Source organism: Falco rusticolus, chromosome 10 (genome assembly GCF_015220075.1).
Source record: "Falco rusticolus isolate bFalRus1 chromosome 10, bFalRus1.pri, whole genome shotgun sequence".
Taxonomy (NCBI): Eukaryota; Metazoa; Chordata; class Aves; order Falconiformes; family Falconidae; genus Falco; species Falco rusticolus.
In genome coordinates, this window is record NC_051196.1 from 23,185,025 (window position 1) to 23,200,783 (window position 15,759).

Here is a 15,759-nt window from a genome sequence, read left to right on the forward strand (position 1 = left end):
ACTCTTTAATCTCTTTGATCGATATGCTTAAGAACAATGTACCGACAGCAGTGTCACTGTGGGCACGCGGCATTTATTCCTCCCTTGAAGGGTACACAAGCGATACAAGGATGGAAAGTGAAAACCACCTTCTTTTATATCTTCTGCAGCGCTGTGTAGTATGCTTCTGCCACTTTGCAGAAGAAGAAAAAAGGCTCTAATAAAAAAGTCTTATTAACTGGCCGTGAACACTGGAGCATGAATATTGCTCTTAATGAGGAGGGACTGTAGCCTCATTTGCTTCCTTTGCATTGTAGATGCAATGAGGGCTTTGGCTCCTGTAGCACTGGGTGGTAGAGGGAAACTGGACGAAATGTTGGTCCTTCCCTAGAGCAGTTAGTGGGTCGGTGAACAGAGCTGCTGGGCAGGCATGGGGAGGGGGCCTTGGGGGATGGGTGGCAGCGTGGCCATCACAGGGGCTTGGGGATACTGGGTCCCCTGGCAAGGTGATGCCTGTACCTTGCTGTCAACCCCGCTGGTGAGGGCTCCACTCCCACTCCAAGGAGCGGGTTTTGGTGCTTCTTCCCTTCCTATTACAACGTGTCCTCCTGTTTGGGACATCTGAATCTTCTTGCAATTAATTGCCAGTTGCTCCATGTCCTGTCCCAGGGCTGTGGGAAAGGATCGATTCCCTTTTCCCATCAAGGACATGGCAAAGAGAGTTCAAAAGCATCCGAAGGTGCCAGGTATCACAAAGCAAAGCACGAGCTGGCATGGCTGAGGTGGTCACAAGGGCTGACTGGGCAGAGGTGGCAGATGATGACATCAAAGCAGGATGAGCCACAGGATGAGGTGGCAAGGGGCTGGGAAGGAGGATCTGAGTCACTTACGCTTCATGCAGGAGGGAGCCAAGGCAGGGGATGCTCCCTTGGCTGCTGGCTGGCCCCTGGACACTGCAGGAATTGCTGGAAGGAGGGTGGCAGGTTTCTGTGGCTGGGGATGGAGAAACAGTGGCATCTTGCTAGCAGTGACCTGTCCTCTTCCCCTTAGCATAGCCAGATGGAAGCCCTGCTGCTCCCCTCTGTGCCCCCAGGACCTGCAAGGCTGTGCTTGGCTGTTGGCAGCGAACACCTCTGAGCCCTGCTGGTGCTGAGCCTGTTGCTTAGTGTGTTAGCAACACACACTGTTCTGCAAGCATCCGTTTGGCAGCGAAAGCTCTAGAAAGGCTTGATCCAACTGAAATCAAAACTCTCTCCTTTGCGTAAGCGGAAAGTAAAAGATCAGAGTGCACACCACAGATTTCATAAACTTTGTTGTAGTGTGTGGTTCGGTAGCACAGTAGGTTAAGCCAGGATTGCATGCGTGTCTGGGCTGTGGGATCAAAAATTGAGTTCACTGGTACGATGAGTTGTTCGGTCTCCAAACAGCTGTGCAGTGCGGCAAGGCACCGTGTGGTGCTGTGTCTCAGCGAGAGGGGGCACGGCTGGGAGGGGGGTGGGGATGAGGAGCAGCGACTCCCGGGCTGTGGGAGCGGGATGTGCTGGGTGAATACGATGATGGAGCCAAGGGATGGGAGCAGCAGGAGACTGAGCACTCAGGTGAACGAGGGCAATGATCTTTGTCAACTTGCTGTGAATAAAAGTTACTATTAGAAAGGGTGGCCGTGACTCTTGCACACTTTTGAAAGGATCCCCCAGGCGCTGGGGGAGGATCACCATCTCCCATTTGCTCCCCATTCACCAGGGTTCACTGCTTTGCTGTCGGTGCATGGTCATGGGGCCAGGTCCCTGCAGCTTGGCCCTGCCTTAGTAGGAGGAAACTGCTCATGGCTCCCTCATTTCTCCTCTATTTATAGAGATTGTAAACTCTTCAGGACTTGTCCAGGTAAGCACCCCAGGTGAAAGCATCAAAGCTCAACATCTGCTTGGTGATTACCAAGCTCCTTTCCAAACATGCTAAGGAAAAGTATCTTTAGGTCAGCAAATGAACAACCAGCAGTCTAGCTGGGCATGCCGAGTCTTCTATCCATATATCCCGTCCTAGCTGATTATTAAATCATATTTGCTGATAAGTATGAGATGTAATATCTATTACACAGCTGTTAAACCTCAATTAATATGTTTTAATGATCAGTCGTTTACTGTGCAATATACAATTAACATCCGGTATTAGATCTTAAATTAAATGCATGTTTAGGAAGCTAAATTTGAAGCGCCAAACATAGCCATGCCACAGTAAACAGTGATAATTGCATTGAACAGACAGTATTCCTGTGCCCTGAGAGGGGCTTAAACCAACACTCCTGGCAGCAGAGAAGAATTGCTGAAGTAGCTGGGTTCTCCTTTTTCAGTGTATTTTGATCCCTACGGAGGTTGTAATTTATCTCTGTTGAAAAAAAAACACCTTGATGCATAGCTGCTGTGCTCCTGCATGTGGGAAGGCTGAACCGGCAGGCGGTACACAGGGTGTCTGCTCAGATGAGTCTTCTCTTGGCAGGGGCTGGGCAGGAGCATGGGGCAATTAGTTGTGCTTCAGGCTGGGTTGGGCTGTGCTGAGTGCCGGGGGCTGTGCTGAGTGCCAGGGGCTGTGCTGAGTGCCGGGGGCTGTGCAAGGGGCTTCAGTGGTGCAGCTAGGATCTGAGACTGCAGCCTTAAATCAAAGCTAAGACTCACATTACCTGCTGGAAGAGAAGACCTCACTGTACCATGGGTTTGGGGCCATGCAGGAAAGCAAATTCGGTTGTTGGTGTCCCTCAGGCAGTGGCTACAGAGAGCGGTGCGTGTGAGCCATGCACTGCAAAATGCAGCGGTGTCAGCCAGCAGGCAGTGCTGAGGGGGTGGAAGGGACCATGGGTGGCGTTTGCAGCTTAGAGAAGATGCAAAATTTGGATTTGAGATTTTTTTCTAAGTTCAATTCATATGAAAGATGCAGTCCAAAGGGCACCCTCCCACCCCTGACACTGCTGCTGCATGTGCTCTGAGCAGCGAGCCCACGTTGCCTGGTGGGACACTGAAGGACGCTGCTGCCTTGTTAACACAGGGTTCACCTTTCCCATGAAAAATGTGCCTGAACAAAGATGAAGAAAAATCTTACCCTCTTCCTTTTTCTTTTCTCATATGTGGGGGAAGCAAATGAAGATTGATATGTTTTTCTTCTAGTCTTTCAGTTTAAATATGCAGTGAGGCATCTTATGAGGAAATGAAGCCTTCACCCCACCATCTTTTCTCTAAGGAACCTGTCTCTCACCCCACCACTTTGCTATAGCAGATGTAACCTCTGCATAGATTTGCAAACAGAGGGATGCTGCTCTGGCAGGCATCCTGTGAGCACGGCTCCCCCCAGCACCGTAGGACACGTGTGGGAGCCGGCTGCCACCCAGAGCTCCCTCCTGCCACATCCCGCCTTGTTTTCTATCCACCCTCTGTGCTGCGAAGCTTTCTGCGAGGTTTGTTTGGTTTATTCTGGAGGGAAATTTCTGCCATTCTTTGGAGGGTTTAGTTTTTTTTTTTTCTGGCAAATCAATGCTTTCTTCTCTCTTTGGAAATGTAAAGTAAAACATACCCAAGTCTGATTCATGCTTTGATTTGCATGTGATCTCCTCCCAAGTCTCCAGATCTTGTTTGGAGTTGATGACAGTGGCCCAAAGGTTTCACAGAACTTGCTCCTCCGTGCCAGGGCTCTGCACAACTCGCAATGCTTTGGTTCACAGCTGACCCTTCTCTGTAGATGTTTCTGAAGGACAGAAGGGGACAAAGAGATTCAAGGTTTGGGAAGGAATCTCATCTGGAAGAAGACACGCTGATGTTTTGGTGGTGGATCGTTATACATGTTGATGAGGGAAAAGACAGAAGTGTGGGTATGCCATCCCTGGCAGGGTTCAAGGCCAGGCTGGACAGGGCTTTGAGCAACCTGGGCTGGTGGAAGTTGTCCCTGGCTGTGGCCAGTAACTAGATGATCTTTAAGGTCCCTTTCCAACCCAAACCGTTCTAGGATTCTTTGAAAAGCAACCTGTCTGATTAGGGAACCCAGTGTGTGATCCCATCCAGGCTAGGTGGTGGGTACTGAGGATGGAGCGGGTGGGGGAAAGCCCGTGATTTCCTTTGCGATGTGAACATCAGGCAGCGATCTGTCAGACCAGCTGAGCATCTAGATTATTTTTCAAGGAGGAGTGGATGCAAGTGCTCCCGGCTGTGTGCTTTGGCTGTTCCGGCTCGGTGCCAGGGGGGGACCCCAGAACGTGCTGTGCCCACTGGGATCTACTTCCCATGGGGAAAAACTTTAATTTAAGGCAATATCCTGCATCATCACTTGGGTGGCCCAGGTAGGGGTTAAAAGAAGTGTCCTTCACAGAACCACTGAGCTGCATTTCTGCTGAACCCAGGGTCCGGAGGCGAGGTGGAAAGGGCACAGCCAGCACTGCAAGCTGATCCTCTCTGGGGACCAGATGCATTTAAGCAGCACGGAGTAGAGGAAATCTGACTCGTGTATTGATGGAGCTGCCTTGGCCATCTGAACCGGGCTGGGCAGAGGGACAGGAGTGGGCAGGAAGGTGCTGAGCTGGTGCGGCCAACGTACATTCAGCCTGGCCAGGGCTCTTCACCCCAACATTCAGCCCCTTCCCCTCCTCTTGCTCACAGCGACAAAGGCACAGGAGGTGGGGATGGGGCCCGTGGCAAGGACAAGCTGGCATCTGGGGCCATATTCACTGCAGCAGCTTCCAGAACTCACCCTTAGCCTACAACAGAGGCACATGTGACCGAAATAGGCCCAAAGAGGATAAGTGTGTATGTGTTTGCTATTTTTTCATCCTTGGTGTTGTATCTCATGACCTCTCAACCTTTCAAAAAAATCTTCTAAGCTATCTTTAGGGTTATCTTGCATCCAGGATCCATTGTTTCTACAGTTTAACCCACTCTGCTTCTGCCCCCACTGCATCCCAGAGGGGATGCTCCTTCTTCAAAACACACTGCTCGGGAGAAGTATGCTCAGAGAAATGCTTCAGCTAAGCAGGCAGGCTGTACTGTCCTATGAATGTGCTATAGAAACATCTTTATTTCTTCCTATCTGATGGGGTTTTTTCCCTCTGTTCTCCTTTCTTCTGTCCCTTTCTAGTTTCTTTCCCACATTTTGCGTGGTTTTCATCATCTGCCTGGCCATCTGTGCCTCCCTGCTCCCTTTCCTCGGAGCTTCTCCAAAGCAGAATAATGTTTCAGCCCAGGCTGGAACACAGCGCATCAGACAGAGTTTGGAGCAGTCTCCAACACAGGTGTTTCTCCTGTGAAACCTCAAAAAGTTCCCCCAGCTGCCCTCCTGGCTCCAGCACAGCTCTGGTTTAGGACAGATACATGAAGATGACTTTCACAGTCATTTGTCTTCATCACTAACGTAGATTGTGCATCACCATAGGATCAAATTATCCTGGTCTTTCAATGTATTCATTCTTGCAAGAGCACTGTAGGATATACTGGTTGTTCCTTAATGTTTTGCAGGTAGAGAACAGGCACAAGCAGGGAAGGAACACATTCCCTACCTAATTTCTTCATGTTCTCCTAAAAGCTGCTTTGTGGCAGAACAGATCCAAAGTTGCTCGGCTGCTGTCCTATGCATTCAGCAAGTTATCCACTGCTGGAAACACCCACCTTCTGCAGGTTTCCTTTAGCATGCGTGAGCCTTCTCCCTGCTTTCCCTGTCTTTGAGGTTGCCCCAATAACAGAACCATCAAGCCAAAGAAGCAGGAGAGCCTGTTGGGCGGAGGAAACAAAGCCTCTACCCTGAGCTCTTCCCCGGAATATTAGGAGCCCAAGATGAATGAGCGCGCCAGCATGTGCGTAGCTCCTCATGTGCCTCCTTCTGGGGGATGCTCTCCTTTTACCTTTCTATCAGTGGTAGAAGATAAATGAAGCAAGACTTGGAGAACAGGCAGTAAATAATTCAGTACTCAGTGCCAGAGGGAACCGCAATTACTGATGTGAGGGGAAGACTTGTGGCGGCAGTGCCCAAAGCAACAACCATTTGCCAAGGTGAGCTGTGGTGCTGGGGGCAAGCGCCCTTGATCTCCTTGCGGTGAGCAGTACCTGCACACCGTGCAGCTGTGCCATGCAGCTCCCGCACCACCGCAGCTCCTCTGCGCTGGCCCCGCTGCTGCACGTCCACCCATGTGCAGCAGGGCTGGCGCCAGCCCCTTGGAGATGCTTGAAGTTGTATGAGATGAAGGGAAAGTGCTGAGAATCTGCTTGGGAAGTATATACGTCCCACGGTATTTCCCCACGGATGGAGGGTCCTCTCTGCCTGCTTTCCCTCGCTCCCAGAGCAGCTCTGTGTCTGGAAGCTCTAACTCTGAGAGCCGTGGTTTGCACCTTCGCTGCTGTTTGTGGACGGACTCCCTCTAGAACACTGATGTCACAGACCGATGCCATGGAGATGGGTGGGGACCCCACTCGCTTTCATTGATACACAGCTAAAGGGTCCCATCCACTGCCCTAGGTGTGCACATTTTAAGGAAAGGTTAAAAATTAACTTTACTTCTGGAATGAGAGGAAGCTGTAAGGGCACAGCGGGGTTCCCCAGCCACTGCTGGCAGCTGCCTTGCCCAGCCCACCAGTGACACTCACTGTTAATACTGTGGTTTCCAATGGAGGACCAAGCTGAGCAGCATTGCAGTGTTTATGGTAAGCTGAGGGTGCGCATAAACATTTTTCATGGTTGGGGCTCTTGGCTTTGGCATGGCACCCTGGGTTCCTGCTCGGGGCATCGAGACCCTCAGCCAGGATTTTTATGGCCGTTAAAGAAAGCAGGCAGGGAATATATATATGGCATTTTTGTCTCCGGTTGCTGCTGCTGGGTTGCTGGGCTGACTCCGTGTCCTGACCCCGTGTTCCTCTTCCCTTCCCCAGAAAATGAGTTTCGGGGTGAGCTGCTGAATCAGAGGTGGACCTGCGGAGAGAAGATCAGCAGCTGCGAGGGAGCCACCAGCCTGCACGGCACACACATCAAGGTGAGCAGAAAGCCTTCCGTCCCCTAAAAGCGTGCACTTTTGTGGTACGGTGACCCTTGGCCCCACATGTTGGCCATGGGACGAGGGCCACGTGCTGCTCCAGCCCTTATGGACCAGGTGGTTCTGGGGGGATGGAGCCTTTCCGGTACCCAAAGTGATGGGCAGGACTTGGATGTCTCTGTCTCCCTGCTGCAGCCAAACCTCCTGCATGGTGAATCCGGGCAGAGAGGGCTTCCAGCTGCCAAGATTTGGCTTCGAGTCCACATATTTAAATCCTTGCCTTCCTCTCTGGTCCCATCCTTCAAGGGCGGATCAGATCAGGATATTTAGGTCAGTCCCAGGCCTGATAAATAGGCCCTTTCTGCAAGGGGCCGGCTGGTCGGAAGGAGCCCCCCGCACGCCAGGTGAAGCTGTGGAGCCTTTGGAGGAGACAAGTGCAGCATTCATCCCCACCAGGACCCCGGGCAGCAACAGGGGCTCAACAGAGCCACTCATTTACTGCTGCAGCTGTGGCTGATGAAAGAGGTCCAGCCAAAGCTGTCAAACCTCCTGGCAGATTCACTGCCAGCAGATTAAGAAGCTTTAATTAAGCATAGAATTGGGCTGCTTGCTACACAAATGGCCCTTCCTGTCCCGTTTTGGCCCCTCGGTAGTGAGGCACCATCTCAGATGGGCGGATGGACGCACCTGGGTGGTGGAGGAAGCCCTCCTTTGGTGACTGATGTTACTGACTCTTCCTGTATCCCCAAATAAACTGAACCCTGGGAAACCCCCAAACCAGCAAAAATCCACCCTTAAAAACCATCCTTCTTCACTAACAAGCTGTCAGCTGCAAGCAGGTGTCGCCAGAAAAGCTCACACCTTCTTAGAAAGCAGAGTAAGCAGTTGTTGCTATATTTAAAACGAGCTCAATTAAGGCTTTTCTATTGAACCTGCCAAATAAGCACTTAGATTAGATTTAATAAGATTGTTGTATGTTAATAAAGCGATGATTACAAAAGGTAATATTCCTCATACCTGGTGCTCATCTAGTGTGCTGTCTCTGCCAGGCACATTGCTAACAAGGGTTTCCTGCAACCTCCGACTCTGCTGATTTGTGTTAAAACAGAGTGACTGGTCTGGGGGCAAGAGGAGGAGGTGGGAAGGGGGCATCTGAAGTGGGAGCAGGATTTGGGGAGCTGCAGCTTTTCGGGGTGGCAGTGCTGGTCCTGTAAAGCCAGGGTCAGAGTCACACCGTGGGATGTCAGGGGTACGCAAGGGCCTGATCCTGTGCATCTTTGGCTGCAAGACCGAGCCTGCTAGCCTAAGGTGTGTGAGTGAGCGACAGATCAGTTCTGGTCCTTTGTTATAAAAGCCAAATTAAACTTGAACGGGAAGGAAGAGGCTGGCTTTGATAAGGCTATTGCCAGCTCTCCATGTGCAGTTTTCCCCACGCATCACTTTAAATCCATTAGGCAAATTTAAAAAATAGTTCTCTGCATATCAGTGCAGTAGCATATTTGTTTTCTGCCGTGTTTTCCTAAAATGCAGGTAGAACTTACGATGGTTTAGGCCTAGGTATTGTGCCTGTGTGCAGCCCTCTTCCTCGCAGTGGGGAGCGAGATCTCAGTTGCTCTCTAACCTCTGGGTCTGCCCCATGCACACATGCTTCCACTTGCGTGTGTGCTCCTAAATACATATTGTATTTAAATGTAGTTTTTCATGCCAGTTACAGCTTGTAATCCACAGGATGTGCAGCAGTGAAGGACAATGGGATGTGGGGCACGTTTACTTATTTATTTTTGCCTCTTAAAGAAGTCCAGGCGCAGGATAAAATTTCCCATGACAGGTCTGAAATGAGATCTCCGGAGAGTGCTGCGGTGAGGTGCTTGCTGCACGGAGCCAGCTGGGACTGTCCGCATGGACGCTCCTGCCTGCGCTCATCCTGGATCACCGTGCTGATGGAGAAAAGAATCTTTGTCTCCCAAATCTTCCCTATTTTCCTGTGCCACAGTGAGCTAGCTGGGGGTACCGCTAAGCAGCGGGCAGGCTGTTGCAGAAGGCTGGCCACTGGTAGGACAGGCAGGGCTGATGTTGATAGGACCACCAGAGCTGCCCACCCCCTGCCAAGAACATGGGCTGCTGCAGCCCTCTTCGGAGACAGGCATGTAGCTCGCCTCAGCCATCGCCTCTCATTGTGCCACTCGAGGATAATCTTATGAAAAAGGCAGCTTATTACTGAGCTTGAAAGCAATGAGGTTGAAGAACTGTGATATATTATTTCCGCCCCCCCTTCCCCAACCCCTCCTTTTCTGGCGTAAGAGCTGTTTGCACGAACGAAGCCACTTAGGTCTCTCTGCGCGTGAAATGGCGTTTGGATTGCGTGTTGTAGCACTTTCAAACAGTCAAGAGGAAAGTATATGTCAACTTAAACTACTGCATATGAAATCACCCCAGCCTAATGCTTGAATGTCAGCGCTGCAGAGGCACACGGTACAGCTGCGGCTGTGTCAAACGTGATGCTCGGGAGCATCTTTTCTGGTCCGCTTCACTTGTGCGGAGGATGCCTCTGCTATCGCTACAGAGCATTAGCGCTCGGTAAGCGTATCATTCGCAGCATTAAGCTTTTTTTTTGGGGTGGGAGTTGGACCTTTTCTGCAAACGCAAACTGACAGTACAGCTTCGGGAGGATGTTTGTGACACCTCGGTAATGTGTAGTTTGAGGGGGGTACAAGCTGTGGGTTTGCATCTAAAGATGTCAAGGCAAAATCCTCCCCCCGACTCCAAGCCCCAGAACACTGCGCAGGGTGTCCTTTCCTGGAAGCAGTCAGAAAGCAAAAGGCAGGCGGTAGTTTGTTCAGCTGAGGATGGGACTCACAATAGGTGGAATGTCAGGAGGATTTAAATCAAGCAGCAAGGAAGACCCTAAAGGGAAGAAGCAAAAAAAACACCCCTAACCTCAGAGTGTGGTTATAAAATAGCAGCTGGGAGCTACTATTGAGCCTTTTTTAAAAGTAGAGGCAGATCAAGGGTATTTCTTCCTTCATTGTTCCCTTATTTTTTACAAAATTAACAGCTGGAGAAGGTCCAGTGGGACAAAGTCCTCTTCATTTTCTGCAGTGACTGATGATGCCATGGTGCTTTGCAGAGAGCAAGTGGGAGAGATTTGGAGACCCAGATCCAGGTCTTTCCACCCATGTTCTGCCTGCATCAGCCAAGGAGGGAGATTCCTCAGCGGTGGGGAAAAAACCCTCAGAAAAAAACAAAAAAAAAGAAAAGAAAAAAAAATACAACAGAGGAAGAAGAAATCGGGACAGGCCATTCAAGCCCATCCTCACCTCTTGGTGGGTGCTGAGGGGCAGTTCTGGTGCCTGGGTGTGATTTGCCCCATAGTATACATCCAGCTGGACCGCAGGGTTTGCTCCCTTCAGTGGCTCACACTGATAAGGTGATCCTTGGGTAGGAAAGGAGCAGTGGGCAGCAGTGCAAATTAACCAGCAAATTAATCTTCCCTGGTGAGGGCTCGAAGGTGTTTGCTGGGACAAGGTTGGTGATGGAGGAGGTTTCCCACCCAGCATCCTTCTCCTTTCCCTCACCCTGGCTTTGAACCCAGCCCTGAAATGGGGTTGTGGGAGCTGGACCGTCCTTGGCCTCTGCCAGGGTGGAGTGAGGTGTGGTGGGGTCCTCCCTCGTTAGGGTGGTCTGTGCTGCCTTCTCCCATGAGGAGCTAAAGAAGGGGCTCTTTGGACCTGGAAGGAGGGAAGGACCAAGCAGAAAACCACTTTTCAACAATTCTGTTCTAAAAATGTAATCTCTTCTGGCATCTTCCTCCTCTTGCTTTACCTGCTGCTAGGCAAATTTAGATTTCGGGGGTTTTAACTAAAAATAGAGGCTCTGTCTGTCAGTCTGTCTCTCTAAAGCTCAGACGCAGCTTCTTGCAAATGGCATTTTGCTACATCTGCGAATAAGCACTGATGGAAGCTCTGCTGTTTTCAGAGTGAAATAAATATTCCCGCTGAATCCTCACCTCCCTTTGTCCACCTGAAGGCTTTTTTAAGATGTTTATTTTCTCTGAGCTCAGTGGTGCTTTTGAATACACAGAAAGTATTACTGCTGACGGTGGGGAATTTCATCATGGCCCTTAATGGCATATTTGCATAGAGCTATTGAAGCCTAGGCACACCTAGGTGTCAGTGCATGGGAGGCTCCAGCGGTTTTAACTTAGCACCTCACTCTTCCATCGGAGAAGAAGTCTGTATTAAGATAAGAAAGAAGAAGATATCAACCCCTCAGGTACTCCATAAAATTAAACATCAGGTCCGTGCTGGTGTTCCCACGCTGTATCCCTGTAGTCTTGGCAGCAGAGCAAGACCATCACTGTAGGAGGAGGCTGTTAAGATTCACTTTTTACTCAGGTTAAACAGTCTTTCCAGTTTATCTGTCTGAACCCCATTGATTTAGATTTGCAGCACTGGGACATGGTCAGTATAGCTTGTGTTACGGTCGTGTCAGGAAGCTACTTGGTGCGGGACAAATGCGTGGTAAGAAATAGCCCCTGCGCCATGGCGTGTTTGGAGAAGTGGGGGGAAGGAGCACCCAGAGATGAAGTGACGCTCTCAAGGTTGTCCTGGCTCAGTGGCAGAGCACTGAGCTGAATCCTGACCTCAGCACGGGGTCCTTTCTACTGCATGGCCTAGTGGTGTTGGGTTAGGAAACCTGCCAGCTGCTCGTTTCGGTTTAATGTGAGAAATAATCCAGCGATAAGGCGAGGATGAGCAGAATAAACCTCTGTCTTTTGTAGCTGGACTAACATGCTCTGAGGCTGGCATCTGCTAGCAATAATTTATTTGCAGGTTTCCTTTCAGATTGCTTTGTTTTCCTTTCAGAGTTAAAATAATAAGAGTGAAATCCAGATAGCTTCTCAGCCTGGCTATTATGCGAGCAAGGGAGAGAACAAATGAAAATACCCCATCAGTTTCCAAGACTGCAAACATGCACTATGTGACCTGAAATTTCGCGTTAAAACGATCTGTCTAGAGGGCTTCTCGCTGAGGAGGCAAACAATAAAGAACAGTGGTTTCATGTAACCTTCATGCATCCGAGCCCGATAACCACAGAGGCTCCAGAAGCGCAGTAATGGCCATGTCAGTTAATTTAAGTTGCCTGGGAGGAGCAGGGGCTGAGTTCAGAAATGGATCTTTTTCCTGGTGTTTCTGCACTTTGGTGGGAAATGAAGATTTTTGAGGCTGGTGCTGCTGTTGATTTAAGCTGAGAAAAGCAGCTTGATGGTAGGAAAAAAAAAAAAAGTCTGGGAGTACAGAACTCACCCCATCCATCTGATGCTGTGAGCGAAACGTTATAATTATGCAGTGGCGGGGCTGTGTCAAGTTCTTTAACCAAGTAATGGAGTCTTCCCTATGGGGGAAAATCCCAATAATTTAGTGATCTAGTGAGATTTTTTGAGTTTTTTTGGTTTGTGTTTGGTTTTTATTTAAAAAAAAAATGCTGCTTTGTAGAGATTACAGGCAAGGCAGCTTATCTGGCTTTTTCATCCTTTGGTCTTCAGCAAGGTTGGGTCCGTCCCTGCCTCAGGTGGCTCCGGTCCCCTTTCCCTATGCAGTGCCCAAGTATGCTCCGGTCTTCCCAGGGCATTTGATCCTGGCTTGAAAGAGGTGGCAAAGGCAATGGGAGGAGTTGCTTTATGAAGTGCTGTGGTGTAGTGAGGAGCTTGGGTGTGTTACCTAATTTTCTGAAGACAAATGTAACTTGAAATGGGGCCTCCCCCATTTATAGACAAGCAGCTTGAGCCCTTCCCACCTGCCTGTCCTTGAAGGTTTAAGAAAATTGAAGTTTTGCTCTGCTTTTCCCCCACTGTCCCTGCAGGGTCCCAGCCCTTCCTCTTTTTTGGCCAGAGCTGGCACGTTGCAGGCGGTGCCCATTACGCTTCCCACTTTGACTAATTTATCTGCAGGAAACCCATATTGCCAAGGCACCAGCCCAACATGTGCCAATTCCCTGGGAAAACTGTCAAAAAAAAAAAAAAAAAAAAAAAAAAGAAAAAAAAAGAAAAAAGAAAAAAATAAAAAAAAAAAAAACCCCGCTCTGAAGTTCGTTTTGGTTGGAGGCAGACTCCCAGCAATCAAATGTATTAGTTGTATTGTCGGCGCGCGGCAGCGGCATTAGCTAGCTTGCTCAGTGCACGCCAACGTTGAAAGGCTCATAAATGTAATGAAGTCCCTTTGACACCTGCTCCTCTCCACACTTTAAACGTGAGCCATTGGTCCACAGGGAAACGGGGCTTTAAAAATACAAATTATAGTAATTGTCTGCTGTGTTATTGGGAAGATTGTAATAAACGTGGAGCACAACACTGCGGTGCCATGAGCTGAATGCTGACAGGATGCATAAATTGCTCCAGGTTTTGATTTTTCCCCCCCTTCCCCCCCCTCCCCTCCTCGCCAATCTCCCTATCTAACAAAAACACATAAATCACTGTGTGTTAACGCCGCATTTCTGGAGGGTGGCAGTGGAAGGGAGAGGGGCACTGGGGGAAATTCCATCCCTGCCCTTTGGAGTGGGGACTTGCATCCCCTCTCCCTGCCTGCCTGACAGCCTCCCTCCTTGCTCCCCCCAAGCCTCAGGGGGAACAAAAGAGACTCACACCAAGCAGTGCATCCTTTGAGGCTGATGGGTGAGGACCTCCCCAGCCCCTTCTGCTGGGGACTGTGAGCAGCATCCATCAAGAAATAGTTTCAAGGTGCGTGTGGGGATGCAGTGGATGTATCAGGCGAGCATCATCCCAGCTACCGCACATGCTCTGCATGCATGTCCCTTCCTGCTCCTCAGCTTGGGGGAGCAGCTGCTTGCGTCCCCCCTCTCTCAGGGGTGCTGGAGGGTTAGCTGTGGAGCCTCATGTGGGGATGCACAGGAGCTGGTCAGATCCTTTCCAACCAGTAGAGGATGCTCCAAAGAGAATCTGGTTTTATGTCAAATCCCACTTGGAAATGGTCCTTCCCCTGCCTTTCTCTCTGCGCCTCTTTATCCCAGGAGGAAATGTCCCAGATGGTAGCACTACAATAAAGCTCAAATTGTCTTGACCCTAACCTACCAGGCTACAATCCACCCCCTGCCCACACCCTGATCCTGCGTACCCCAAATGCACCTGCCTGCAGAGAGAGCATCTGTGTCAAGGGCAAGATGTAAAACCAGCTCCTTGACCACTTCAGCAACTTCATTGGCAACTTTAATGAAGTCCCATTTCTGTTATTCTGGCTATGCCTTTTTGCTCTGCCACAGAGGTTCCCCTGCTCTTGTAGCTCCCACCTCCAGGCACAGCCTGATTTCAAAGCCCCCCGATGCTGGGGCATGGGTGTGTAGCCTGCGCTGCACCCCAAAGGTGGCTGCACTTCAGCCTTCCGCTACCTTGTGGCATGTTGTGATGTTTAATTAATATCAAGCACTTTGAAGTCCCCAGTGTTGCTTATTCATGCCCATATTCCCTGCAGACCTCCTCTTTGATGTCCATGTTGCAGGGGTTATTTAGATGCAACCCTCTCTGTGTCAAATTTAAGCAGAAAGAAGAGGGTGCCCTTTAGGGCACTACACAAAAAGTTGCCCTTCCTGAGCACAAGATCAGCTGGGCTGTGTATCCACAGATTTCTGAATATGTGCCAGCAACTCATCTCGGTGCTTACAGCGCTTCTGTGGTGCAATCCAGAGAAATCAGTTTTGCCCTTAAGTGCTCAGACACGGGTGTTTTCCATCATGGGCCATCACATCTGGCTGTTTGTCCCTCTGTAGTTCCCAACCAGTGGAGAGTCCTTGTTGTGTCCCAGGATGTGGATATTAATTATAGGGTTCCTACAGGGCACTGTGGGTTGAACAATCAAATCAGTGCAAGAAACCTCTGTCTCAAAATTATGGGAAAGCTTTCCCTGCTGCTCAGGTATTTACACAGAGCGATGACCACATATGAGATTGTCCTTTAACAATAATTTTCTTGTTATCTTTCAACAATTATCTTTTCTTTACATTCCAGATGAGTTTAGAAAATGATGATAAGAGAGCACGCACGCGATCGAAGTCTATCAGAGGTGAGCAGCTGGTTATCCCGCAGCACAGGGATGCACAAACTTGAACTCCTCGCGCTTTGCTTGTTCCAAATAGGCTTTGATTTTTCAGGTCCAGGCTTAACTCTTTAAGTTATGCTCAATATTCTCCTCTCCAACCCTACTGCAATCTATCTACAAACCTGCAAAACTCCCAGCCGCAACCTTTATAGGTCCTTAGAATATTTAACCCTCATCCCTTACACCTAGGAGAAAAAAAAAAAAAAAAAAAAAAAAAGAGCAAGAGAGAGAGAGAAATAAAAAAAAAATCACCCCTTTACATGCTTTGCTTTAGGGGGATTGCAATCACTGGAGCTTCAGATCAGCTCCTGGGGCTTTCATCATGCGCACTCTGCCAGCGGCTTTGAAGTTGCACATCTGAGAGTGCCTGGCAGAAGTAGTGCATGCTGGAGAAGCAAATGGGGCCGTCCCCTGGCAGGGATGTGAGGACAAACGACTTGTTAAAAAGCTTGATTGCTATTTATTTTCTGAATTTAAAAACATGTGCAGGTCTTTCGTTGCATGCTTTCTGTTGGGGAGAAGGCGAGGTGCTCTGATGCAGAGCAGAGGGTGTCACCTCAGATGGTCCCATAGCCACGTGTGATGGTTACAGACCAGCCTCTCTGTTTTGGTTCCTTTTTGTGACCATGAATTTTTTTTTGTGGCTATGGATGTGATGAATTGCAAAGGTGGCTGGAA

General features: G+C 49.6%; 1 protein-coding gene across 6 annotated transcripts in view; it reads left to right on the top strand.

The window, feature by feature from the left end:
• The window catches only part of MYT1 (myelin transcription factor 1), a 64,737-nt gene that overhangs the window by 13,093 nt on the left and 35,885 nt on the right, over positions 1-15,759 (top strand). For all 6 annotated transcript variants that reach the window (XM_037402916.1, XM_037402922.1, XM_037402918.1 and 3 more), the window contains 2 exons: positions 6,873-6,973; positions 14,991-15,045. In XM_037402916.1, the coding sequence (XP_037258813.1) occupies positions 6,873-6,973; positions 14,991-15,045 (156 nt within the window). The remainder of the gene's footprint in view (positions 1-6,872; positions 6,974-14,990; positions 15,046-15,759) is intronic.